Consider the following 26,787-nt stretch of genomic DNA (forward strand, 5'->3'; position numbering starts at 1 on the left):
ATAAAATCCCTCACGGCACTCGGCCCGTGCGTGCATATTATAATGCCCTAAACTACTATGATCTGCCGAGGCCTGTCAAACTAAATGCCCCTCAAATTTCTTCTTCAGCGGCTTATCAAACTCGATCTCCACAAGCTCATCCAAGTCTACAGATCCTAAATTCTCAATATCGTAGCCTTTACGAAGTTTGTTTGTAGGCGGGAAAGTCGGGTCAAATAGGATAGGATCATCGCGCGGCGTAGACCTAACCAATCCTCCTAGTACTGCTTTCCAATCCCCACTGGCATCGATAGTGACCTTGCATTCGAAATTGTCCTCATCGTTTTCCCTGTCAAGCAGAATAGCAAAGCGCATAAATTTCGGGGTGCCCGAAGCTACTAACTCGTTCTCGAAAAGGATCCACTGTGCACCCACTTGCTTGCCGTAGTCGTTGCAGAGAAAACCACCAGCGACTCTAGCAGAGTCGTTTTTGGTTTGGTTGACCGTCTTCTCAAATTTTACTGAGCTCTCCACGCTGGTAAACTGGCTGGCTCCGGCTGATAGTCCATATCCCAGAGTCTTAGACTCTTCAGCAGATATAGACAGCAGAGATACGCTTCTATACGGTGCTATATTTACTACTTGGGGCGCGGAGCTTCCTGTGCTGCTGCTCCTGAACTCGAACTTGACTTGGGCCTCGCGAATACGTCGGGATTTCTTGGTTGTGTCGAGATGAAGATCGTAGACGAGCAGGGTTGCGTTGTTTCCATTGGCCGACAAAGAGCCATGGATGATTTCGCGTGAAAAGCATTGAACCTGCGTTATGCCTTGCCTCTCAGTGATTGTTGATCTTTGAAAAGGTGCTGCCGGGTCGTTGCGGGTGCGGACCCCGTCTCGCGCCTCTCAACTTCGTTCGTCTTGGCAGCTGCGCATCATACCAATCACACTGCTCCCTAAATGATACCTCTGGTAAACACCTAAGGGCCTTAACTGCAGAATCCGTATCACCATAACGCCAATCCTGGCTATACAGATACCTAAGATTAAGCACTGGCAGGGCATCGAGTGTCCTACCCTTTCCATTCTCTCGAATGTGAAGCATCCCATTTGCACAACAGCTCGTTAGATACTTAATGAGAGCTTTAATGGTCGACGTGTAGCAAGCCACCGCTACTGCATCTGAACATATTTCACGACTAAGGGTATATGAAACGTCATCTGGACTAAAACCGGCATGGATCTCTGACTCAGGCCGAGGTGTCAGAAGTAGCTCCGCTCTGACCTGCGCAATAAAGAGTTCCACCAGCCACTCCTTCAATTGTTCAGGTGTCATATATCTTTTCATTCTGCCCTTACGGGTTAGGGATGAGAGAAGCCCCAGTCTCTCTGTCATACTCTGTACTCCAAGCATGTTAACCCGTCACACGTACTCCTCGACAGTTTATCTCTCTGAGATTATCTCACTATATTCGTCAAAAGAAAACAGACTAGCGCCCTCGTCTTTATGCCACTTAATCAGCACTATTCAGGATCAATGCCATCTTCGACGGATTACAGTTTAGTGCATTCCTATTTGTAAAAAAAAAAGAAAGGAAAAAGGAAAAGAAAATATAAGATGCCTTCTTACTTGATTCTTTAATCCTAGTAAAGACTTTAGATACCCTATAGAGTCTTCTATGTTTATAGATTATATATCTTAATATCCGTTTCGTTTACCAATTACTTCTTATGTAAGCAAAAAAGATGAAAGAATAGAAATCAAATTCCTGTCTGCCACCTGCGTGGAGGAAATCCTCTGGGTTATATACTCGCCCTCTGGGCTGTGCAAGGATAGTGGACGGTCAAAGTCCCGACCACTAGGTGGGTCCCTTGAATTCCCACACGTCCAATCGCGACACTGGCGTTGCTCTTTTCCTTATCCGTACTAGTGCGACTATGACGTAGCTCCACTCTCTTGGAGTACTATTAGTTAAACGGTGCTGGAGAAAGGGGATGAAATGGAATAGTGTTATGATCAATTGTGTAAGAGGGAGAGTCTCTTAAGATTAGTCAGGTACTAATAATAACTCTATTCACGAGTACTATCAAACGCAGCAAAATAGGAACTGGAGACAAGGGCGGGGTGTCGATTCGAGCGTCCTTGAATTCTGTCAGAGTCAAAGCGTGAAATACCAAGGATCGAATTATCTACCAGTTCAATTTCATCACTGTGATGGTAGGATATAGCTTGACCGATTCCCCAGGGGTCTAAACTACAAGCAAGATGTCTAAGATCTCATCAACACGAAGAATGAGTACGGCAATCCAATATTACAAACCCAACGATGCAGAGCCAGAATATGACCTTGTCGAAGTTGAGGTGGACGTTGAATCGAAAGCCGGCCATGACTCCAGTGAAGACAGTGGTAGCGAAGAAGAAAAGATGGAGAAGAGCAGGAAGACAAGGTCGCAGTAAAGGATCTGCTCACTCAGGTTCTCAAAGAAATTCGTAACGGAGAACTCCTCGCTGCCTTCACTGCCCATCGGGGCCCAGACCTCGCCCGCCAGACTGGAGATAAAGATCAACCAACAGGTCTTCAAATCATGGCAAACGAAGACAAAAAGCTACTTCCTAACCTCGAAGAGAAAATGGAACTCTTCGTCCAATTCCTCTGTCAGCAAAAGAATTATCTCGAGATCAAAGACCGTTTGGGGCATACACCACTATTCCTCACCATTGAGCAGAGAAATAAAACTATGGTGCAGTGGATGTGTCATGCTCATCCTGACATAAGCAACATTATTTCTATCGTCGGAAGCAAGGGTATGAATTGTCTTCATATCGGTATTAACGAAAGAATCAAGTTCCTTGATCTACTGATAGACAAAGTAAAGCACGAGACTTTGGCTGCAAAGGACGATAATTGGAATACACTGCTCCATCTCGCTGTTGGCTACGAGAACTGCAATAGAGAAAAGCTCGAATACATCAAAATGATCTTGGAAAAGGGTGATCGGGCGATCTTTGACAGTCCTAATGGCGACTTCAATACGGCCAATCTTTCTCCCTACATGTGCCACAAAGAAAGTGTCAGAAGGGGTCGAAAGAAAGCGGTGGAGGGAGCGGAAAAGCCTGGCAACGATACAGAATCTGCCCCAAGTCGAGGCATCTCGTCATCTATGCCGCCTATCCTTTCAGCCGACATTTCGATACAACCTGAGATGCGAGACAACATACAAGTCCATCATCGAACAAAATATGGAGGCAGCATTCCCATCCAGGCTTCTGGCCCCGTCGCCTCACCAGTCCCGATTGTTGCTCCAGATGCTGCAGACACCAAGAAGAAAGCAACTGGCGAGTCTGGCGCTTTCAAGTCCAAGAGCAAGAAGAGTGGCAGCAAGTCAGGTCCAGTGGATGAGGCTATTGTGAAAGGAGTTGAACGCTGGCTCAAGTTGCACTACTTGAGATCCCGAGACTGATTGACACATCCTAGACAAGGAGCTTAGCTTTGAACTCTCTGGCATGATCCATCCAGATGAATGTCTAACTCAAAAAGGACTTAGTAACCTTCTCCGCAATATCAAATTCGAGGATACTCTTCAATACGTTTGGATCCCCAGAATCACCGTCGAGGAACCTCAGCAGAGTAAGGCGAAGAAATCCATGCGCAGATCAGCCAAACCCGTACCTGACGGGGCTGGTAGATGGGACTTGGTGCACATCTTCGAGCAGCTTCGCAACAAAGGCACCGAGACAGTCTTACGCGCCTTTATTAAAGACTCTCATCCCGATTCGCCATCTCACAGTGATAAAGCTATTGAGAAGGCCCTCAAAGGTATAGGAGTTGAAATTTGGGATTAGAACAAGACAGACTTGTGCACTGAAGTCATCGTCAATGCTGCCCCCGATGCACGAAAGGTTCATCTATACTAGGGCGGTAACAATACCATCCTCAGAGGCTGGAGCGAGGCAGGGGGGTTAGCAAAGTTACCGGAACTGGGGCTCGTGAAACCAAATATCCAATAAGTAAGTTGTGTCGCATCCAACATTCGGCAGTGAGATCATATGACAAGGGTCTTGAAACGTCCTCCCGAACCGAAAACAACGTGAACGAGTTCCATAACAGATTGAAGCAACTATGTCCCAATGTCGAAGTCGAATTGGAGTGGCCAAACATGCACCGAAGACGAACGAACAAGGCCCCCGCTCGCGCTGAAGAAGTCGCAGAGCACACCACGAAGCACGAGTGGATTCAATGCATGACAGACTTTAGCAGGATGATCTCTGACGACGAAGCAAACTATGCCATAGCCGCTGAGTCCAGAGTCAGCGATAACATCGAGCCAATCCAGATCGCTATCATTGACGATGGGGTTGACATGAAGGACCTCGACTACCGATTCATGGGTGGTAGAAGCTTTTGCGTACGCTCCGAACATCGAGGTCTTCTAGATCCATATTATATGTCTCGAACGGGGCACGGGGCTATCATGGCAAAGAATATCCACCTCGTGTGTCCGCATGCATCTCTCTGTGTTTTGAGGCTTAAGGACACTCCTTCTGAAGATGGGACTAAGCTGAACATCACCGCCAGAAGTGCTGCAAAGGCATGTGGACTGTCCCAAGCCATAGTTTATACGTCTAACGATCAATAAGCCATTCGTGCAACAATATTACAAGGAGTTCAGATCATATCTATGTCATGGACCATCGATCCACCCAAGGATGACAGAGAAAGACAAGATCTAGAAAATGCCGTCGTGGAGGCTGCCAACGCCAACATCCTCATGTTCTGCTCAGCAAGGGACAAAGGAGCTCACAATGCCCCAACATACCCCTCCAAAGAAACAGGCAAGATATTCACCATCGGCGCTGCAAACTCCTCAGGTGCAAGTGTAGTCTACGTCGGCAATGCCTCTGAGATCAGCTACACCTTCCCCGGCGACAAAGTCGAAGTCGACGGCGGTCCAACCAGACGAACAACCCCAGAGATCGTGGACGGGTCATCAGTAGCGACTGCACTGGCATCGGGTCTCGCAGCCCTGATCCTCTATTGTATCCAGGTCAGAATATTTCTTGCGAAGGATTCTGAGAAGCAAAAGGCTCGTGAGGCATATAGGATGGTGAAGCAGCATGACGGGATGATGAAGGCGTTTGATGCTATTGATACGACCAAGGAGAGCAATCATAGGTTTCTTAAGGTCTGGGAGGTTTTTGGAAGACATGTTGAGCATAAGTATCAGAGGCCACCTGGAGAATGGCTTGAGTTGGTTGCCGAGGTTGGAACGAGGTTGTGTAGTAAGATCTACTAGGTTGGCATAGCAAATGACTCCTCTCTTGTCTATGGGATAAATCTCACCTCTTAGTAAAAGAGGGTATTAGCGATGCAACCAATCGTCGAAGTGAAACCAGCTGCTAAGTGCGGTTTAGCTTAGTTCCTTGCTCTGTCTCATGTTAGTCAAATCAACAGAAGACAAGCCTGAAACAATAAGGGCTTCGATTAAAAGTGTATATTGACATCAGGTGCCTCCTCTGTAATATCTGGCCCCCCAGGCCGTCCCGGAATCACCATATGCTACATCAGTATTTTCTTTAGCGCTATTCGATGTAGTCATCAAAAGTCTGCGTCCTTTGAAACTACTATGTTCTCCCGGCCCAGCAGTTGGATGCTTTGATCTGCAGTGAACGAAGATGGCAGCGTCTCAATAGCCTGCCTACAATCAACATTGCTAAATACAGCATCCACAGTCTGGATATCTGGAAACCAAAACTGCTCCAACGCTCCAAAGCTAGTCCAGCCAGCAGTCTTAAACGGAGTGCCATCAAAGAAAGCATCTGGATCAACTGGTGTGACGCCCTTGTTGAAAATGTATCGGAGTAGGCTCGTCCCTGCAAAGGCCGTTTGAATTGCATCAGACCTTGCCAGAATGTCATCGGCTAGCTTCTTCGAGTCAGGTTCGTATTCTTCTGATTTAGCTAACAGGAGGCAAAGCAATACGCCGTTCTGCCTCGTGCGGAATGCGACGGGGTCGAACATCAGCTCGCTCGCCGGTTCGCTCAGAACGCCAATCGCCTCAGGATCCGTGAAGATATGTTGCCCGGCTGTGGCCTTGTACTGAGGGTTCTGAAAGGAGCCCCATAAAGCATTAAGAGAGGTCCAACCTAGCGTTGTCAGGCAATCCCAAGGCTTACTCAGTTGTGTCTGTAAGTTCTGGGTCTGCAAAGCGGGACAAGCAACTGCTTGGGTATAATTCCGCAAGATAGGGACTATGCCGGCTATTGCTTTCGTCATCTCCGCATGTACACCAGTATACTCAGATAAGAACTTCTCGTCAGACCAGCCGGTAACTCTGCGGGCAATGACGGACATCTTTATCGGCTTTTGATGTTGCAGGGCAGATCGGGCAACTGGCGGGATGACAGGCAAAAGAAGATGACTATCGTAGTCTCCACCAAAGTGAATAACGTGAGAACCCTTGTTCACCGTGTCGGTATGCCGTGCAATAGGTGCATGCTCGGGGTACTCGCCTTGGCGGTAGTCATGCCCAGAGACCACGACGTGCAAGGTGTCCCCAGACCGGAATCTGCAAGAGGTGGGCTGTATCTCCACCTCCACTGGTACAACTTCGCCGTTCCTCAGAGGCGGAAGGTCTCTGGCGTGCGAGTGATAGGGCTGCCATGGCTTTGAGCGAGCTTCGTCCGGCTCCCGCCGCGAAACCCGCAGCCAGCCGAACCCTATAGGACCATTGTCCACAACAGTCAGCCACGGGAACACGACCTCTTTCCCCTGTCTGTCTGTTTTCCGCAAGGTAACAAAGAGATCCATATTCTCAGCCCCTTTAGCTTCAACCCACAGCTTAAGCTTGGCATGCCCAGCGAATTCGAGGGATTGGAGCACTGGCAGGTCAAAGGATACCTCCCCTTTCTGGGCATCGTATGTGACTGAGGAGCGCAGAGGTTGTGGAATGAGGCTTAGACCCTTCGACTGCGTCGGGAATAGGGCTGTATACTTTGTTTCTGGGGGCGGAAATTGCTCAGTGTGGCGCCATTCTCCAACATAATAGCGCTCTCGCATTGCATATCTCACCTTTGGCCAGTACTGAACTTCAGTTTCATGACGAAGAAGGTAGGTATCCAGAAAGGCCTTTTGCCGCACAAGAGACTCCTCCATAATAGCGAACTCCCACCTGTAAAATATAATAGATGCGTTAGCCGGCTGATGGAGTGGAGCTCGAGTAAGTCTAAAAGGTAAACTGACTTTTGATACTGGTGGATCTCAAGAAACTTAACTTTGGATGAGATGAAATAGTACCCATATATTGTACCCCGAGTATGAATAGCATGGTCGCCCCAGCTACAAATGACATATGCCGGGCAATCGATCTTCTCGAGGGCTGGAATCTTGCTCTGCCAATACTCGTCGAAGTATGGGTGGGACTTTTGCCCATCAGTGGGATCTTCTACCAGTCCTCGACCCCAGTTATAGAATTGAGGGTATCTTGGAATCACTCATGTTAGCTCTCGACTCGTCATAACTTATTTCATAGATGTAAGAACTGACAGAGGGTTGAACTGGGTCTCAGGTATGCCGCCTTTTAGCGCCATCTCTCTATACAGATCCGTCATACCATCGATAGGAATAATAGCCTGCCAGCAGAGCTTCTCGTTAGTAATCCGATACACGCGGCGATATATTCAAAGAAGGTGAAATGTAACTTACGCTCAGAGACGGTGGTCTTTCAGCCGCGACAAGCCATTGGACCATGGCGTATCCGCTGGCGCCGTACAGCGCAACCCTTCCGTTGGACCATTCCTGAGCTGCGAGCCACTCAACTAGATCATAGCCTTGAGCGTACTATTAGTAACGAAGCATCTAAAGAAGAATGGGTGAACCTACCGTCGAGACCAACATCTCTCGAGTAATAGCTCTTGTCTCCATCCGATTGGTATGAACCTCTAGCATCAATGGTCGCGACGATATATCCTCGAGGACACCACCATCCAGCATCGGCTGCCTCGAAAAGGTAATCCTTAGTAAGCCTAGATGCCTCCAATCCTGCGGCAGCGGGGAAGATGGCAATATCTGTGCCACCGTCCTTGCCGTACAGACTGTAGTTGAAGATGACGGGCAGTTTCTCTCCGGCCCTTGCTTTGGGCAGGACGATATTACCTCGCAAGATAGTCCCATCGCGGACGGGGATGGCAACGTCGAGATGTTTCACGAGCAAATCGTCTTCGATGGTTCTTGGGTTGACTTTGCCCAGACCCCTCTGACTCGGGTCCCAGGCTGATATTAAGATTAGCGAGTGCTCGTTCTCCAAGGCAATAAATTGTGTGCAGTCGGATGTAGGGCGTATGAATGTGAAATAAACCGACCTGGGATGAATTTGCCGAGACGACGGGTCTTTTCAAGCTCCAATTGTGTAAGCTTTATGTTTGCCATTGTACAGGTTTATGTAAAGAAGAGAGAAGCATCAACGCTTGCAGTATGATATTTTTGGTTCATATACTACTAAGGTCTTTGGGGCCCTCCAAGTACAGCAGTAGGATATATCAACGAAAGGCAGTCTATATATATGTATATGACGGGCTCTGCTTTCGTGGAGATCCCGGAGTTAACCTTAGGCCAGCCGTCGCACTTTTCTTTTGGTAGCTGAAATCAGGACCACTGTTCTCAAAGACAGAGATCTAGTCTAGCCTGTTTCTTCGTAAAGTCTATGTGCGCTTATCTCATTGCGTGTTAGTGATTCTTGATTAGAGCTAGCCCCCACAATCTCCGACAGATCTCCAGCTAAGAGCTTAGTCTACCCCACGCGACTCCGAAGCTCGCTCCCCACATCCTCCGAAAGTCCTACAGTATGCGAAACATGTTTACTCGGCTAGGAACAAGAAGAAATGCGGCAATTGTTATTCCGGGCCGAGAATCCGAAGGAGAAAATGCTAAATTATTCCTTTGAGCCATGATTTTGGCCAGTGGCCAAGTTCTTATTCCTCGAACCCTGTGGACTTCTGAATATTCTTACCGTAAAAGAATGGACTACTACGCCGGAAAGATCGTCGTCGTGACAGGTGCTGCTCATGGAATCGGAAGCGCCCTGGCCACGGAATACGCAAAAGCTGGTGCCCGTGTCGTATTAGCAGATATCGATGAGAAGCCTCAAAGCTCCGTGGCTGAGATGCTGCGCCGCGCCGGGTTGGATGCCAGGGCATACTACTGCGACGTTGGCAGCGACGACAGCGTCCGCGAATTCGCTGCTGCAGTGCAGGCAGATATTGGCGTTCCGGACATAGTGCATAACAACGCCGTCTTGATTCGGTCTGGTGGCATTCTCGATCTGGACATGGCAAGCCTCCAGCTACAGATGAACGTCAACATCTGTGGCTACATCCGCGTCGTCAAGGGCTTTCTCCCCGAGATGATACAGCGCGGCAGCGGACATATCGTCAACACAGCGTCCCCGAACGGGACCTTCCCCGCTGCTATAGTTGCACAGAACCTTCTCCCATACTGTCTTTGCAAGGCTGCGGCAATCTCAATGAGCCAGAGCATGGCTGCGAGCCTCACTCCCTACGGCATCAGTGTCAGCGTCGTCTTCCCCGACGTCACGTATACGGAAACGGTCCGAGGCCTCTCTGGGTCGTCGTCTGAGGCTTTTCATAAGGGATTCGGTGCGTTCTTGAAGGAGAAAGGTCAGAGCGCTGAGGTCGTTGGGAAGAATATTGTGGACGGAGTTCGAAGCCGGGAGTTCTTTGTTAACACCTGCCCTGGGTTCGAGGATGCATTGGTGACGTGGGCAAAGCACAAGATGGACCCAGCGAGGGATTACCTGATGGAAGCAACCAGCAAGAACAGCATATAAAACATATAAATCTCTTTATACAATTTGAACATGATTGCCTTCATGAGTCATATTCTAGATTTTCTTATTAGCATTTATGCCGCAGCAATTGGTTAGATATTATGGTATAATATCTAAATTGTGAGCTAGATGTGTTTGCAATTGAGACCTGTGCCTGAGAGCTTATAATCTCCACATAGAACTTAGCATTCATAAGCCAACGGATTATTACCCTAATGGCCCATCGCAACTCTACTGGAATGATGACACGATAAGCCGGCAAGTCAAGGGTAGACATAGTTAGAGTTCTTCTAAGATCTAAACCTATCGCTATAGGCCATGCGTTATATAGAGACGATTTGAGAATCAACAAGTGCCTCCCAGGCAGATCCATCAAATAGCTTAACAGGGACGAAATTCAGATGTAGTAGTGTTCTTTTGATTATATTTCCATTGACTGGTTTAGAAAGGAAGTCGCATTCATTGCTATAGTAATGATCATACTGTCTCGATTTACAATTTCGCAACCTCGGTACTCATGATCCGCTGGAAGTCCATCCCAAGGTCTTGGAGTACTCTCATCGCTACCGGGCGGCCACCGCCCCAAACACCGCCTCCCGGGTGCATGTAGGGCCCAGCAAGATAGAGTCCCTGGACACCGGGCACGCGGTATTGCGCCAGGGCAGGTGTCGGCCGTGCCACACCCATCTGGCCTGCGGACATGGCGAGTCCGCAGATATCACCCCTCTGGAAGCTGGGGCTATCAGACTGGTGATCCCTTGGAGTGACAACCTCATAAGATCGGATAATATCCGGCGTGAAGTTCTTGAGGTATCTGGAGAAATACTTAAAAACCTTTTGGGCCCATTCATCTTTGACCCTGTCCCAAGAATCCCAACCTCCGTCGGCAAGATCTGCTTTGCACATGACGACACAGTGCAGCAGGGCTTTCCCAGGAGGGCACCTGGAAGGGTCAGCTGTGCTGATGCTCGAGGCGCCGATCATTATGTTCTCAGGCAGGAGACCTTGTGCCATCTCATCGTAGCTTTTGAGGAGGGTGTCCAGTTTGCCGGGACAGCAGGTATTCATAACAGCCTGATCGGCGATAGGCCCGGCCTTAAACTTCAATGGCCGCTCCAGGGCGGCGTGGCGAATAGAGTGAATTCAGACAAATGGGTTGCCTTGGCCGGAGCCGTGACAGATTTGTCCAGACCGTCCACCATCTGGTCAAGCTGATGTGGGTGAATCTGCCCAATGACGGCCATCTTGGCCCTCAGCTCGCCAGCACGCGTTCGCACTCCTACAGCCCGGCCACCCTCGGTAACAATCTTGACTACCTCAGTATTGAGGCGGACCTCACCATTGTGATCCTCCAGGCAGCGAATCACCGCGTTGGTAAAGCCATTGCCGGCTCCTTCAGGGGCGGCGAGACCGTATCTGTCGACAAGTCCAAAGCAGAGGTAGACCATGAGACCAGTGCCCACGGTCCTAGGATGCGCCAGCTGTACCTCGGTAACGAACCGTAGTAGCGCTACCTGAAGAGCCTCGTTCTTAAACTCGCGCTTGATGATATCGAGGGAAGAGCTAGCTGTTCCAGCCATAAAGTCTTGGGCGTAGGGGCTCTCTGCAATCTCAGCCGAGATGTCCCGAGGCGGCTCGAACATAGACGGCATCACCACGTCCGTGATCGCCGCGCACTTTTCGACAAAGCGGCCATACGCATCAGCGTCCTCGGGCGAGAATTCGCGGATGGCTTGGATAGTGCGCTGCCGGTCGCGATAGATGGGTATGGCCATATCTTCCATGATGATGGCATACGCAGGTTCCAGCGGTATGTACTTGAGACCGTAACGGGCTTGAAGACCCAGCTCATCCCGCGTAATCATGGGATTTGCGAGGATCAATTGGTGGATGGCACTGTGACGCTCACTGGTGTATCCAGCCTCTGCCATGGGCAGGCTGGCGACGCCACCACCCGGGTATGAGGCGCGTTCGAGGACGATAACCTTAAGGCCAGCTTTTGCAAGATATGCAGCGGCTGTGAGGCCATTGTGGCCGGAGCCTACTACTATTACATCCCATTGCTGGCCCTCAGGGTCAGAGGTGAGTCTCCCGAGCTTGGCAAAGTCAGAAGTGGCCATTGTAGGATGGTCTCAAGTCAGGTAGAGTGATCGAAGCGTTGTTGGATGCAATGAGTTGTGCAGTAACAGGTAGATAGATGGCTACGAAAAGGGATGAGACACGATGCGAAGGATGTGATGCCAAGCGAAGTAAAGCAAAGCAAAGCAATGGCTTGACTTTTCTACCCGGGGGAGTCCATCGTGGACTCCTTCTTTGGATATCATGCGAGTTCTTGGCATGTAGATGTGAGGCGCGTGCCTGTCAGGGGCAAGGAAGCCGTCCATTCCGGCCCTTACACGCATGCATCTCCAACACTGACCTTCGGGATCCCCGGCATCTCCGATCTTCTCCACCTTTCCCATCTTTGGCCCCTTCCGGCACTCAACGACGGGAAACAGAAATGCGGGGTTCGGATATAGCTCAAGAACCGTCTCCTCCCTCCCCGTACTTCAACCCCGCAACCTCCGACTCAACATCCCCATCCCCGATCACGAAAACACGGCGACCATCCTGCTCTTGCTCGATCAGCTTGGGTGTTCTCGATCAAAGAAGGACAGCATGACTCTGCAATGCACGTTCTGCAATCAAGACTTCCGCAGGTCCGAGCACCTGGAGCGTCACCTTCTGCGCCACATCGGAGCCAGGCCCTTCGTCTGTACCACTTGTGGGGCGGACTTTGCGAGAAGGTAATGGTATCGGAGCCATGTTCAACGCTACCAACATGAATATGACATACCGAAAGCCTGCTAACTGATTGTCCAAGAGATACTCTTCTTCGTCATGTACGGAGTCATGCCCAACCGCCTCCCGCACTACCAGGTCCAGGAAGCCGTCACCGCCGTGTCTGCGTTCCAAGGGCTTGTCGCCCCTGCGCTGAGTCCAAGCAGAAGTGCGACGGCCGGGATCCATTCCTAAGATGCGTTGGGAAGCAAAGAACATGTGTCTATGTTGCCGATCAGAGACGCAGTGCTCACCGCCTGGACACGCTTTCGTCTCTAGATCATGGGCCCTCACTATCCGGCCAATGTGAAGCAAGCCAGGCTATTGTTAATCAAGCATCGGAAACATCAAAGGTGCCGCTCACTAGTCTAAACCTACCGTCCGCCCTTTGACGCTAAACTACAGGCATATAGGCATTTGAAGAATCCTGTGAGCCGGCCGCGCCCCATCCCGTAGCGCCCAAGCATCCCAATTCACTGGCCTCGTCTTTCTGTCTCCCAGATGAAGTTAGTCATCAACTGGGAATCTCAGTCCTCGATGGATCACCCCTCGGAAATGGAACATCGTGGCTTACGGACTGGTATCCTGAGCTTCCTGTTACCTTGAGCTTCATGAATGAAAGCTACAACGCAACTGAAGGCTCTAACGGCACTCGCACTGAGGGGCTCCAGGGTAATGCATCCGACCAGATTGTATTGGACCCTACCAATTGGCCGTCAGCACGAGCACCCAGGCCTATATTCACCAGCGACCAAGCGCTGGATATGATCATCACCAATCAACCTCCTCCTATAGGACTATGGCCTTCTCATCATCCAACCATTCATCACCCCCTGCACCAACAACCTAGCGATCAGAGTGTCACAGAAGTCACTGATCATACCGATGACGTGATGGCGAATGATATGACCTGGAAGATAGAGGACTACCACCATGTACCAGCCCTAGGTCAACAGACCTACAGCGTCATGTGCGTTCACTTCGCCACATTAAACGCAGACAATGAGTTTCATCAAGCCTTCACTTACAAGCCCTTCCCAACATATGAAACCACAGCGGCGTTTGTCCAAGCATATTTCGAGCATTTCCAGCCACTCTTCCCTATCATTCACCAGCCAACGTTCCATCCTCGCGAAACACCGTGGATCTTAACGCTCGCTGTGACTGTCATCGGAAGTCGATACTCGGCCCTCGGTATGGATAGCGCCGCCTTGCATTTACATGAGTTTCTGCGCCGGTCAATAAATCTCTGGGTGAGCTCAATCTCCTTCACAGCCTATGTCACGTCATTGCTCGGAATGCAAGCTTACAGTGCAATCGCTGAACTACAAGAACGAACGAGGCTTTGCATCCGATCCGTCGTCTAATTTATGCCTTGCTCAAGCCACCGTCCTCAGTCAAATTGGGATGATGTTTTCTGGTAGCATGGAGATGGCTGAGCATGCGCAGAAGAACATGTCGCACGTTGCTCTCATCTGTAAGAAAGCAAGTGATCCTTCTAGATATCGATCGTACCGCGATCCCGCAGATTGTCCGCGCCAAGGTCTAGAAGAATGGGAGACTTGGGTCTATGCAGAGAGCTGCAGGCGTCTCGCTTATCTCTCCTGGGTACGTTCCGAGCTTTACTAGAGCGTCATCATTGAGCAGTCTCCCCCTTCGACACTAAACTAAAATTACTTCGACTGACACCGAATTTGAAGCTCGTGGACTGTCAACTTGCCTTGTATTTCGACCTATCGCCTACTCTTCCTATCGATCTCCTGCAGGTTCCAATGCCATCGAGTCAGGCACTTTGGGCGGCGGAATCGCAGGACTCTTGGCTGTCTGACTTTGCAACAACCCCTGGTAAGCACATAGCATTGCCGCCATAAGACTCCTGATACTTATCTCCAGCAGATCCCTCCGTTTCGTACAGTTTGCGGCAGGCACTGGACGAGCTTTACGTATCCAGGAAGGTTCCAAACCACTGCACCGAACTTACAAGACTTCTTTTGGCAGTTGGTGTCTATTTCGACGAACAGCGCGGGCCAGACGCCAGCGTTTATCTCGATGTGTTACGCAAGGACGAGGATGAAATTACAGGCTCAGACCGGCTCGGCTGGTTAGCCCTCGAACATAATCACATCCTTAGCCTCCTTCTTCCCTTGCCCATAAGAGAGCTTATGGCATTTTCCGGCTGGCGTGTTAACGAGGTAGAACGCAGCGAGGCCGATCTCAGACTGGCCCGCTGGGTCAGAAATGAAGGAGCTGGGGCACGGCTGGTCATCTACCATGCGGCCAAGGTCTATAGCTGTATACGTGAACGCCCATTTGCTATCTATAGCGAGACAATGGCGTTTCTGACCGCCACGTTGGCCATCTGGGCCGTAACAATGTCCGTCAACCGCAGTGCTCAGCCGTCGTGGCCCTCGACAGAAGACCATTCCTTCGGACAGGGTCGCCTTAAGACCCTCCGTTTCGATAGGTTTACTGATCGCTCTACCATCATTGACTGGGTTTCTGGGAAAGGGAACGTACGTCCTTACCTTGCTGGTGTTGGAGCGCTCGAAGGCTCGATGGTCGCACCACTATTAATTAGGGAGAGCGTGAGGGTGCTTAGAAAGAAGTTGAGCTGTATGTTCAGCGACGCTGTAAGCAGGATACTTCAGTTCCACTTTGAGTCGAGGCACTATATTGCTATGCTTGTGTAATAGTTATATAACTTAAGACAAGGTTATGTAATAAGATATACCAAATATAGTTTCTAATATTGTGATACAATCAAACTCACCTCGTAGCAAAAGAGCCCCCAGTGGGTACTGGCGATGCAGCCAACCATTGAGCTGAGTTGAGGTGAAAGCAGCTGCCAACTGCGGTTTAGCTTAGTTGCTTGCTGACATGTTTTCTGCGCGCCTTAGTTAAGACATGTAACCACCTGAAATGATTGGTTGAGCCTGATGCCACCGGACTCAACATAAATGCGATCGAAGATTTGTTATTTGCTTCATCACCAGTCACTTCTCACCACTACGGTCTCACAAACCACCACACCAGCTTACTTCGCCATTCGTATCTTTACCTCAACTCACAATTGATTGCCGTCGCGATGCCAACCTTTCAGGAAATAGCGGCAGCTTCAATACAGTCACGAAGCCGCATTCGTCATCACATCTACCAAACACCTCTCATCCCTGCAAAGAAGATCGGTCGCAATCTGAAAGCAAACGTCCTGTTCAAAGCTGAAAACTTCCAATTTACGGGATCGTTCAAGGTCCGAGGCGCTATGTCCAAGTTGTCGGCACCAGGGCAAGGTCGATTAATCACTGCTTCATCTGGCAACCATGGAATTGGATGCGCGTTGGCGTCGCAGACTCTATCAAAGGATCTCACGGTTGTGCTTCCAGAGACTGTTATTCCTGCCAAGTTGAACATGATCAAGTCATATGGCGTTGAGGTGATTCTTCACGGCGCTGAGACTGGTCTCGCTGAGCAACATGCTCAAAAGCTTGCATCTTCGGGTGATTATACCTATGTTTCGCCGTATAATGACCCCGATATTGTTGCTGGACAAGGCACCATTGGCCTTGAGCTTCTTGAGCAATGCGACCACATCGACAACATCTTTATCTCAATGGGTGGTGGCGGTCTTATCAGCGGCGTTGGATCCGTCCTCAAAGCATACAATCCACGCGTCAAAGTCTTTGGTGTTTCAGCGATCAACTCAAAGGCTCTAGCTGCATCAATGGCTGCAGGTCACGTCGTCGAAACAGAGCATCTTCCCACTCTAGCTGAAGCTGTTGCCGGCGGTATTGATGAGGACTCGATCACACTTGAATTGGCGAACGCAGTTGTTGATGAGGTCATTGAGTGCAATGAAGATGAGATTAAAGAGGCATTGAAGGAACTTGCTTGGTCTGAGAGTATGATTGTTGAAGGGTCTGCAGCTCTGGCTCTTGCTGGCTTTAACAAAGTCACGTCGAATCTGAGTGGACAGACAAGTGTTGTACTCCTCTGCGGGTCAAATTACGATAAAGCCGCGATCAGTAAGATGATCTCTGGACCATGAACAGCCCGAATACAAGGTTCTTAGATTTCGTCGTCATCGCACGCCTGGTACTTCTGACTTATGTTCAACATGGCTTATTGTGGTCTTCCCCCGTCGTCATAGGTCTACCGAGCAATCGACCTGCTTCCGAATGAAGCCCCTCTATTTCTTAGTTCAATAAATGTTCTGGGGTTTGTGACTACTGAGTTAACGAACCTGAGGGAACCGTTGTTCGAAAAGCAATGTATCAGGCGCGTGAAGATTTTAATGTGTTCTGATTACGCAAATGGCATAGTTCCTCTCGGGCAGCTACTATGAGGATAGTAGAATACAGTCAGAAATGACCACTAACAGACCAATCGCTCACACCTTCAACCTTGTCTATTTCACTACAAGCTCAACTCTTTAATAACCCCTTCATAATATCTCGATACAACTCCGCCGGTTTCTGAAACGGCGCCCACCTCTCCTCCAGCATGATCATTTTGCCCTCATGCTCAACTGAAATCTTGAATGTCATAGCACGTCCCTGAACTATCTCCTTGCCATCTGCCATGATGGATACTCCCTTAATCTTGAAATTGACCGGCTTGATGCTTTGCACCAGTTGTCGTACCGAATCAGAACCCCTATTGATCTCATTACGAATCATTCGCAAACCAGCAATGATGGCGTCCTGTTGCTCTCGCTTGCGCCTCTCTTCTTCTTCGACTGATTGTAGCTCTTGCTTTAGTTGGCGAAGTTGCATGCTGTCTTTAGCCTCGATGATCTTCTCTTCCTCCTCGGCGATAACACGATCCAGATCAGGCTGTCTGGCGTCTAGTTTGGCTTTTGCCTCACGAATGGCGTTCATCCATTGCGAGTTACCATCTTGCAGGGCGTCGATCTCGCGTTTTCTGGCATCCACACTCTTATCATTTTCCGCCAACGCTGCCTGAAGGAAACCATCGACGCCCTGCCTAAGAAGCCCGTCTATCATCTCGCTTACTCTCTTATGCTCCCTCTCTTTTTCGTCAATCTCAATCTCTATGTCGCGAAATTCCGGCCGGTTGTAGATGTCTTTCATTCTTTGGAAGGCATCCTGGCCCTCCTGAAGTCTGTCTCTAAGAAAGGTGGCTGTTGCGTCAATCCCTATGATATGGAGTTTCTAAAAACGAATTAGCACCTATGTCATTCCTTGACAACTGTTTTATGATGGTCAGTACCTCTTTGACACGTGCAAACATGCCCAGGTTTGGCAAGTCTTTCTTCCTCTTGTCTGAATCGGCTAGAAGTCCTTCCAGTCTTGCTTTGGCAATTTCGAACCATTCAATATATTTCTGCAGCTCAAGAGCAAGATGCCCAACTGTTGATTTCTTTTTGTTTTGAAGCTGAGCTTTCTGTTCTGACAGCCTCTCTTGTTCTCTCTGGGCGGTTTCAAGGAGAGACTGCCACTCCAGACGCTTCTTTTCCTCGGTCGCCGCTCGCTCGAGACATGCCTGTTTCCAGAGGTCATGGAGCTTACGCTCAGCCTCTTTTTTCTCCTGCCGAGTAGTACTGTGTAGGCTCTGGAGCTTCTTCAGTTCAGTCTCCGCCTCCTGCTTCTTTCGCTTGGCTTCGGCTCTCTCCTTCTCGCGTACTTGTCCCTCTACCACGATTCTGGCCTCAAGAGCAACAATTTGCTCCTTCTTGGCATTGATCTCGTCAGAAACCTCGTCCCTTCTCTTTTGGAGTGCAAACTCGAGCGCCTCTGTTGATGCCGTTGACAGATTCTGCAGCTCGCCCAAAAAGTCGAGAATACCCATGTAGAAAAGCTCTAGTATTTCGGTGTTGAGAGTGAGGGTGAAATTCACATTTGCTTGTGATAGATCCTTGAGGTTGGACACATTTGTGGCCACGGCTCTAAGATCAAACTTGATCTGGTCGGTGAAAGTCACAAAGATCCAGACGTCGAACACGACAGGAGTTAGAGAAGCCTGGATCAGGGCCCCAATCTGAAGACCATCGTCTCCTCCAATCATGATCAAACCGTCAATCTCCAACAGCTGCTTCTCGGAAGTCATGGCAATCTCAAGCCTTGCTCTTGGGTTTCCACTGGCAGAGCGCACCTCGAGGGGACCAATCTTGAAGGCATCCACTTCGCCCTTCAGTCTGAAGCCCCCTGAGCTCAGTGATGCCTCGAAGTTGGCCCTTTTTCCGAAGACAGTGACATCTCCCTTGGCTGAGATCCCTGCGGGGAACGACTCTCCCAGAGCCTCTTCAATGCCAGTAGAGAAGTACATACCAGCCTCGTTGAAGACAAGAAAGTCGCCGCCGCTGATATTTCGCAGTGCGTCCAAGTCTCCAATATCCCCTGCCATTCTAATTAACTGAGTCACGTGTAGGTTTGAGATGTTGATTTTGAGGACCTGACGAGTGGGAAGTTTGGTCATCACAATAAAGGCTTCGCCAGTGAAGTCACCGCACTTCACCACGCCGCCAAAGCCAAGCTCGCTGTTCACGACCACCCTATTAGCAGATGAAACTCTCCTTGAAACTAATGGGTGCATTTCTTACCTTGGACCTTCCACCAGAACGGTTGCGTATCTAAATGCAATGCTGCCGCCCAGCTTCTGCACAATAATCTTGTCGCTAACGCCAAAAGGGTTCCTCCATGGGACTTCAGGGTCAAGGTGACTAGAGCCATGAAATATCAGTCATCAGCTTGAAATTTGGACACAACTATACTTGCATTCTACCCTTCGTTTCGTGGAGCAACGCCGTCAGGTTGGCATGCAAAGTTAGCGGTGGCTGTTCTGCCATGTTAATTTTTATGTCACAGCTGAGCATCAAATTGGGCGTGCTTGAGATGTCCAATCCAACGGTAAACCTATCGACCTTTGCAATCTCGCCCATTTCGATCTGTTGCGTGATCAGTTATGGCAGCTTTGGGATAAGTCTGCGTTTGTTCACTTACACCAATACTCTCTGGAAGCTCAATTGCCACCGAGAGCTTTTTGGCACTCATCGAAGCGATGAGAGCCAATCCACCGACAGTCTTGTTCCTTGCGAGGTTGTTAATTGCCGGTAGGGGATCAATGAGCGCAAAGAGCGAGAGTCCGTCAGAAAGAGAGTATTTCTTCTTGCTCAGAGGGTTTATCCAGATCCCCTTTTTGTTAGATGCTATGATAGCCACGTTCTTGAGTTCAATATCCAGATCCGGATGCTCTTTGAGTGACTTGGCTGCTTCCAGTGCGGACAACCGAAGGCTGCCTTCATATGCACCATAGAGAATCCATCTGCGTGAGTCTGGCGATCCATCGGTGCTGGTTTCAAGGCCTGCAGCCACCCTGATGCCCTGGAAATTGACGACACCCCTGAGCGCAAACCTGCTGGCGCGCCCACTTGTCTTGTCACTTCCCCTGGAGCCAATGAATATGTCAAGGCCAGCTTCTTCAATCATGATATTCGTGTCGGGGACCTTGAAGCTTTCAATTCCACCGCCAATGGATAAACCGTCATCGTTGAACTTGATATACCCGGCGACACTGGTCTTACCGTTGAAGGAAATCTTGCCCCTGATCTCAATACCAGTGGTAGATATCATGATGTACATGTTCTCGAAATCAAGCTCATCGACATTTGCCGCAACTTCAACAGAGTTTCCTGTGATCTGGGTGTAGGCCATCACGACTTCAGCCCATGTCATGTTCCCTACTTCAGCTTCCAGGTAAGTGTCCGCTACTTCAACGTCAGTATATGCTGTAGGGTCGAGTTGAGAGGAATTCTTCTCACATTTGGAATACTGCCCTGCTAAAAAGATGTCCCCATCGCCAAGCTTCATCATTGCACTTACACCTATTGCAAGAAAGTCTTCCAAATTATTCATGTCTATCGAGGCATGAAACTCGACTCCTGTGATCTTCGCACTTGTTAGCTATATCAGGATATTGCACTCCATATCAGCAACCTACATCCAGATTCTTGATACCAAAGACGGAAGTCCATTCCTCCGACGAAAGGGCCATCCTGAGACCGTAAGTGTCGCCAATCTTTCTCATCCAGTAATTGACTCTCAGTGGCAAGTATGTTCTTGGAATCTTGTGAATCTCGAGCTCTCCAAACAATCCATACCCAAGCTTCCACGCTGTCTTATCGTGGCCAAGCGACGAAATGCTGATCACAGATACTTCCACGCCGACCTTGCGGAACCTTATGATGTCTCCAAGCCAAAGCGACTGATCAACGGAGCCTCGCAATGCGAAGTTGTTCAACTCTAGCGGTGCAGCCCAATCTCTTTCGGAGCTCAGTCGCGCCTCTACTCGAAGTTTAGTAGGCGGCGTGTTTTTCCCGTTGCCACTGTAGACAAACTGCAGTAGCTCGTTGATGGGGTCTAGCGGCCCGGTAAAGGTAATGTCAGCACTCAGTGACAGTCCCTCCGGGTTATAAAAGTCATCCAGCTTGTTCGAGTATGCAAATTCAACGTTATCGATAGGCAGCCTCTGGATTATATCGCTATTGAGCGAGGGAAAAAGTGACGCAATGAAACCATCAACAAGACCACTCAGGTTGGGCTTGACCTTCTCCTGTATGGGGTCCTGGGGGTTTGAGCTTTGAATACTCAATAGCTCGCCGCTTAGGCCGGGAATCCCAAACAGATCTTGAACGTCGCCCTGGAGGACATAATCTGCGGCAGGCAATGTTCCAGCCTCTCCGAAAGTCTGAGTAGCTAGCTCAGCCATATCAGAGACTGTATCAATTGGGGGCCCGATAATCTCCATGCCGGTACGGGGAGATGAGGACAATAGCAAGATAGGAGTCGTCTTTGATGCTTGGGCGACGATGATTTGTTCTTTACGGGTGGCTGATACCAGCAGTATCCCAGCTTCGTTAGAAGGAGGATCAACACTCCGAACAGTAACGGGGAGACTTGCATACTTGCCCTGGTGATCCAGGACAATCAGTCTGATATTATTCAAGGGGATACCTCCCACAACAACCATATCGCCTTTTCGCGGGGCTTCCAAGATCTTCATCTCAACAGTGCCAGCATTAGTAGCCGTGAAGAGAGAGTCTCTAGAGTAAAAAAATTGAGATTGGAGGCCGTCAGGGGAGTCTAATCGGTTGATATTGTCTGACAACACAAGCTGGGCTTCAACATCCGTCAGAGGCACCTCATAGACGCTTCCATCAGCTTGCTGGCCCATACGGATGGGTAATGCGGGCTGTGCTTCAAGAGTTTTAATATTCAGCCGCTTGGGTAGGCTCTCTACCTTGCGATTGTAGATAGTTTTGAGCAAGGCAATGTCGACCATAGCTTCGCCCTTGGTGAAGCAGGATCTTTCGAAAGGGTTTATCTCCAATGCCAGAACTTCCAGGTCTCTATCAAGCAGATGTGACTTTTCCTTCATCTCGAGTTCCCATTGAACTTGGAAATGGATCCACGCACACTTGTGGAACCAAACTTTCTCATTTTGCAGAGGAGGAGGGAAGGATTTGAAGCGTAACTCGCCATGCACTTCGAATTTTTCCGTAAACCTTTTCCTGAATTCGCGTTCTAGTTTGAACAGCATTTGAAAGGCAGTCTCATATCGGAGCATCCACGAGTTCATTTCCCATGTACCAAGCATCATGTTGGGCTGGATTTGGCTCGTTTCCCATGCCTTGGCCCCGTCGGTCAGTCCGCCAAATGAAAAGGCGCTGATATGAAGCCACTGTCAGTCATAATATAATTAGCATTTTGTGGTAACGCTAACGGCTTTGAAGGAATATGGCCTATCTTGAATCTTTTATTCGGTTCGTGGGTTGCAGTGTACTCACCTCAGCCGAATGCTTATTCTGGCCACTTTGGGATGTGTCAACGTTTTGACTCCCCCAGCCTAGGTACTCTCTCGCAAGCTGTAACATCCTATCAGCCGAGCCACGAGGGGCAATCATTAAAGCTGATAGCAAGAAAAAGGAAACAAACCATCGGTGCTGAAATGCCCATGACAGTCTTTTGTGAGGTCGCCTCATTTCGCTTGAAAGCAGCCTTGAGCATACGAGTAGTTGAAATTGCAATAGATCCTGTGGTTCTCGATATCACGATTCCATCCATGGCAAGCTTCCTTCGAATTCGTAGATCTGATGAACGAGGCTTCATCAGTCTTTTCAGCTTGATACCTGCCTCGTCGATATATGGGTTTAAAGGCCGCAAAGAGGTTAATCCGAATGCCTCTGCAACTTCCTTGGAGACATAGGACTCGTAGTAGGATAAAGGATTGGTGGAATACTATCGAGGTGCTTATGATCAGTAAGAGTCAACTTCAATCAAAACAGTAAACTCACCAACACCAACCCCCGGTCTTTAATAATCTGAGAATTATCTAAGACAATGTACTTGGTGTCTAGGCGGTTGGATAGACTCTCAAAATGTTCTTTCACATCGGCCCAAGTGATATGGGATCCCTCGCCAATTCGTCTGACTTTTGACCTTGGCAGGATGTATACTGTAGTCTTATCTGGATCGATACCACGGAACGCGGCGCCCGTATTGTTGATGTTCCATAGTGACGTTGCCTGCCGAAACACAGTCTCCCAAACGCTAGCAGTTGCCATACCCATGAAGTTTCTTTGCAGCTCGACCATCTCCGCCTTGCCATTTCGGCGGCGAGCAGGAACTTGATACCCACCTCTGATCGCAACCTTCCCAATGCCTTTGTGATGGTTATTCACCATACTCTTCCACACCCGATACTCCAGATCTTTGACCAGGGAATGATAGGCTGTGGAATCTCCTTTTTTGTCTTTGATGTTGCGGGAGACAATGTCTCTATCATGTTGCTGTGTTCGGTAAACCTGCCATTGGTAAGGGGTTTTGCTGCGATCATCCATACAGATGTCCAGAAAGCCGACAGACAAATATAGTTCCGGCTCCTTATCCACCACGCCAATTCTTGCGCACAAACTCTTTTTCAGTCTAACATAGTATCCCTTCACTGGACAGTATGTGTCCAATGGTTCTGGATCCTCATACGTATGGTCAAGTTTGAGGTCTGACACATGGCGGTACACAGTGCCTTCTCTCTCTAGAGAATTGATAAACATCACCTCTGATACCCATATCGTATCTTCAATCTCTATATCCGACATTGAAGCTGTTCTTTCTGTTTGAGCCTTTCAAAGAAAGAGAGAGTGAGGCTGCAGGATGTGGCAGCGGTGCCTAAAAATGTAGTCAAGCGATTATGGATAATCTGTTTCTGGAATTTTTATTACCAAAAATCAAACGGGGAGTCGAGTACTGTAAGCCAGCTTTAACCTCCCTACAGCCCCTCTTCAGCCAGCCTGAGGCTATGGATCTAGACTGTCTTTATATTCAATAATCAATATATCTGCAAGCCACAGCACTAGTTCTCTTTTCTAGCCCAAACAAGACATCCTAGTATGCAAAGATCATAAGATATTGAACAGCTGACAAGGGCTGGAGGCCTTGGCATTTATTTGGGCCACAAAATATCATCGAATCCAATGCAGTGTATGATTGGACATTCAGGCTTAAACCCCGCCTGTCACATTACATTGGAATGTGAAATATATAGCGCGTCCGCATCGACCAGTTTGGTGTTGCTTTTGGTTTCTCATGCTTCAATACAGGCATCAACCTCAATGTCCTTTAAATGGATTTAGCAGTAGTAAGGTACTATTTATATTAATAGTGTTTACCCCATATATAGTTAAGCCTTATTAATTAATACTTTTTCTCTTAAGTATGCGTAATATTTTACTACTTACTTTATAGAGATGCTATTTAAGAGAAGACCTAAATGAACTAGCTAACAGATAATGCCAACCGCGTAAACCATGTTTCAGAACGCGATGCGTAAGACGCAAAAGCTTTTTCACATGTTCTAATTATAAAGTGACGTATCTAGGTTAAGACGGCAAGGACGGCGCAAATTTATCCGATATACGTCAGGGATTATCCTGTTCCTTGCCGCTTACTGATTGGCCTCGGTTTGGGTTGGCTGGTGGATAACAGTCAGATAGAGATCGACGCCAAAACGACTGTTTTAAGTATCCCGTCCGTTTTTTTTCTGTCTGCCTCAGGCCATGAAAATGGAAATGCTGGTGTAGGGTATTTTTGCTGCACCCAACTTCAAATAAGCGTCTGACACATCCTCTGTACACGGAATGACAATATGAAGATCTGTAAGACCCTGAAATACCAATGAACAATGCTTTAATAACATTCTGCCGATACTTACTTTTGATGTTTGCGTTGTGGCTAGTGAAGGAGTTTCAGCGACAGGAAACATTACGATTGAGGATATAAACGTCACCTTTGGTTCCGCTCCGACCTGATCTCTTATTGTTGCTGTTCAATCTGTTGGTTTGACACTTCAGCAAGGGTCTACAACGGAGAAGGGTCTCGAAAGTTGCATGATTATCCGAGCCCGGTAACACAAAACGCAGATCAAGGCAAAGGACCGAATACTCAAAGACATTGCATGTCGTTGCCCCGGATTTGCAGGATCAAAACCAAGGCATGCGAGACCACCAAAACTTTCCCGTGGGGCCCCGACACTTTACCTGAACGAGTTCAAATAGAGCGCTTTACTCCGCTGATGATCTTGGCTTCTAAGCTTCTTCTTGCTTCCCGTCTTACCTGCGCATTTCTTTAATCTCACGTGTTGTTACTCCATTCCCTGCTTATTGGGGCAGATGACCGGGAGTAGCCCGTTGCTCAGGCATGCAGACATGGCCTTGTTTCAGAGATTTTGAGGCCATTTCCGGTATTCCCGATACAACCCGATGCACGTTGGAGAGAAAATGGTAAGAGTGGAGACGCGTTCGTCGCTAGGCTACGCGACAAGATTTGATCACGAATTTGAGTTGAGGAAAGCATGGAATAATCCTGGTCTAATGGTCTTTTTGGGTTGGTAGACATTGGTAAGTATTTGTTACATAAGTTTATATACCATGGCATGATTCTGGAGTCAAGAGAACACCTGGGGATGACAATGACCAGAACTCATTGTCTTTCGGCGAGCTTCAACTGAGCCGCACTTTGGCTAGTGTCATTTGGGTTAGTGACGCATAGCTGAAAACATCTCGACTATCGTGAAATGCTCCGATGCTGCCAGGGTGACTTATACGGTCATCGTCGTCTTGAACGTTGAAATCGCTTGTTGGTGTTTGGTCCACCGATGATCGCGATCGCAGTGAAACTCTGATCAACTTAAACAACGACGATCGCATTTTAACTTTATATATAACGTTAACGGGTTGTCTGAACTCAAAATTAGCTGCTGACAGAAATGGCATGGAAACGTTTCCATTGCGGCCGACTCGCTTATGACTGTGCTCGTCAAATGAACCAAGCCACGGAGGGTAGCATCGACCATTCAAGACATGAAATGATCAATACCAACAACATTGACCGAGATACCCGAGCCCAAACCATCTCAACTTGGCCGACAGAATTTTCATCAACTCAGCGACACTCAATTCCCTCTATTAGGCACCCGTATTCCTCAAACCCTCCGTCCCACTTAGTCCCAACTCTTCCCTTTCACATGGTTCCAACGCCCGTTTTCCCCAAAAAGCCCGGACTAGATTCCTGATCTAAAAAACAGGCAGTGAAATAAACATATCAATGATTGGATCAATTGTCTGAGTGGAGAAATTCAAAGGATGGGCCAAGACTTTGCGGTTAATATCGCCGTATCCCCATGGCACAACATGTGGGGTAAGCGGGGAGGACAGAGGAAAAGCTTGGTTTTTAGGGGGAGAAAGAGTCAAGAATTTCGGTGCCTAAAGCCACTTTTTTTCTCCGCATGAGAAGCTGGGGATATCTCAGTGATCTCAGTGAATTTGATGAGTTTGATATGCCTCACAACAACAGGGCAATCTGACAGCATAACTTCCAAATTGACAGCAATTGGTGACTTCAGGTAATAGGAAATGATCTTCAATTGCAAACAGTAAACCAGCATAAGCAAGCAAAAGTCCTGCACCGGTCCCCACTCAAACACAGCAGTCCAATAAAACCACATCTTCTCCGCGTTGATCCCATGGGGTAGCACACCTCCAACACGTCTTGGCGTGAGGTGATATCATGCTGGCCAAGACTGTTAACTTGCTGCCTAGGCTTGGCAAGGGTGGACATGTTCGGGTTGCCAAGTTTG

The 26,787-nt window shown here is 48.7% G+C and overlaps 9 protein-coding genes across 9 annotated transcripts; 5 read left to right on the forward strand and 4 right to left on the reverse strand.

Annotated features, from left to right (window-relative positions):
- Positions 1-75: 75 nt before the first annotated feature.
- On the reverse strand, positions 76-882 carry BKA55DRAFT_502500 (uncharacterized protein; the record flags this gene model as incomplete). The annotated part of the gene is made up of 1 exon (XM_046186926.1): positions 76-882. A coding segment is annotated over one exon (807 nt), but the record flags the coding sequence as incomplete, so codon positions are not given.
- A 1,360-nt stretch (positions 883-2,242) lies between these two features.
- On the forward strand, positions 2,243-5,450 carry BKA55DRAFT_590894 (peptidase S8/S53 domain-containing protein; the record flags this gene model as incomplete). The annotated part of the gene is made up of 9 exons (XM_046195160.1): positions 2,243-2,384; positions 2,420-2,989; positions 3,044-3,364; positions 3,453-3,605; positions 3,738-3,794; positions 3,831-3,877; positions 4,033-4,570; positions 4,616-5,160; positions 5,418-5,450. The coding sequence occupies 9 exons, from the start codon at positions 2,243-2,245 to the stop codon at positions 5,448-5,450; spliced, it is 2,406 nt and encodes an 801-aa protein (XP_046054409.1).
- A 123-nt stretch (positions 5,451-5,573) lies between these two features.
- On the reverse strand, positions 5,574-7,564 carry BKA55DRAFT_590895 (CocE/NonD family hydrolase; the record flags this gene model as incomplete). Its single annotated transcript, XM_046195161.1, has 3 exons — positions 5,574-7,146; positions 7,218-7,457; positions 7,521-7,564. 3 exons carry the CDS (start codon positions 7,562-7,564, stop codon positions 5,574-5,576), a joined length of 1,857 nt encoding a protein of 618 aa, XP_046054410.1.
- Positions 7,565-8,815: 1,251 nt separating this feature from the next.
- BKA55DRAFT_559344 (uncharacterized protein) lies at positions 8,816-9,854 on the forward strand. Its single transcript, XM_046191965.1, has one exon. The coding sequence runs from the start codon at positions 8,920-8,922 to the stop codon at positions 9,817-9,819; it is 900 nt and encodes a 299-aa protein (XP_046054411.1). The 5' UTR covers positions 8,816-8,919; the 3' UTR covers positions 9,820-9,854.
- A 457-nt stretch (positions 9,855-10,311) lies between these two features.
- BKA55DRAFT_660996 (uncharacterized protein) lies at positions 10,312-12,174 on the reverse strand (the record flags this gene model as incomplete). The annotated part of the gene is made up of 2 exons (XM_046197567.1): positions 10,998-12,174; positions 10,312-10,932 (listed from the first exon to the last, which is right to left on the reverse strand). Exons 1-2 carry the CDS (start codon positions 11,937-11,939, stop codon positions 10,312-10,314), a joined length of 1,563 nt encoding a protein of 520 aa, XP_046054412.1. The 5' UTR covers positions 11,940-12,174.
- Positions 12,175-12,388: 214 nt separating this feature from the next.
- On the forward strand, positions 12,389-15,393 carry BKA55DRAFT_559346 (fungal-specific transcription factor domain-containing protein). The gene is made up of 6 exons (XM_046191966.1): positions 12,389-12,605; positions 12,683-12,992; positions 13,053-13,892; positions 13,972-14,247; positions 14,340-14,484; positions 14,536-15,393. The coding sequence occupies exons 1-6, from the start codon at positions 12,478-12,480 to the stop codon at positions 15,327-15,329; spliced, it is 2,493 nt and encodes an 830-aa protein (XP_046054413.1). The 5' UTR covers positions 12,389-12,477; the 3' UTR covers positions 15,330-15,393.
- Positions 15,394-15,724: 331 nt separating this feature from the next.
- Positions 15,725-16,684, forward strand: BKA55DRAFT_686148 (tryptophan synthase beta subunit-like PLP-dependent enzyme; the record flags this gene model as incomplete). The annotated part of the gene is made up of 1 exon (XM_046198896.1): positions 15,725-16,684. The coding sequence occupies one exon, from the start codon at positions 15,725-15,727 to the stop codon at positions 16,682-16,684; it is 960 nt and encodes a 319-aa protein (XP_046054414.1).
- Positions 16,685-17,060: 376 nt separating this feature from the next.
- BKA55DRAFT_502615 (uncharacterized protein) lies at positions 17,061-21,363 on the reverse strand (the record flags this gene model as incomplete). The annotated part of the gene is made up of 7 exons (XM_046186939.1): positions 17,061-17,794; positions 17,829-19,135; positions 19,199-19,301; positions 19,381-19,543; positions 19,599-20,362; positions 20,417-20,558; positions 20,596-21,363. The coding sequence occupies 7 exons, from the start codon at positions 21,361-21,363 to the stop codon at positions 17,061-17,063; spliced, it is 3,981 nt and encodes a 1,326-aa protein (XP_046054415.1).
- Positions 21,364-24,863: 3,500 nt separating this feature from the next.
- Positions 24,864-25,285, forward strand: BKA55DRAFT_559351 (uncharacterized protein). Its single transcript, XM_046191967.1, has 2 exons — positions 24,864-24,884; positions 24,940-25,285. Exons 1-2 carry the CDS (start codon positions 24,870-24,872, stop codon positions 25,279-25,281), a joined length of 357 nt encoding a protein of 118 aa, XP_046054416.1. The 5' UTR covers positions 24,864-24,869; the 3' UTR covers positions 25,282-25,285.
- Positions 25,286-26,787: the final 1,502 nt, after the last annotated feature.

This window comes from Fusarium redolens (assembly GCF_020744475.1).
Source record: "Fusarium redolens strain MPI-CAGE-AT-0023 chromosome Unknown BKA55scaffold_3, whole genome shotgun sequence".
Lineage (NCBI taxonomy): Eukaryota > Fungi > Ascomycota > Sordariomycetes > Hypocreales > Nectriaceae > Fusarium > Fusarium redolens.

What these genes read in the sequence shown, in the direction of transcription:
- BKA55DRAFT_559344 (XM_046191965.1), top strand. Translation starts at nt 8,920, where the DNA reads ATGATTTTGGCCAGTGGCCAAGTTCTTATTCCTCGAACCCTGTGGACT.
- BKA55DRAFT_559346 (XM_046191966.1), top strand. Translation starts at nt 12,478, where the DNA reads ATGACTCTGCAATGCACGTTCTGCAATCAAGACTTCCGCAGGTCCGAG. An exon ending in AAGCATCGGAAACATCAAAG is followed by an intron (nt 12,993 to 13,052) that starts GTGCCGCTCACT and finishes ACAGGCATATAG; the next exon opens with GCATTTGAAGAATCCTGTGA. An exon ending in GTCTCGCTTATCTCTCCTGG is followed by an intron (nt 14,248 to 14,339) that starts GTACGTTCCGAG and finishes CCGAATTTGAAG; the next exon opens with CTCGTGGACTGTCAACTTGC.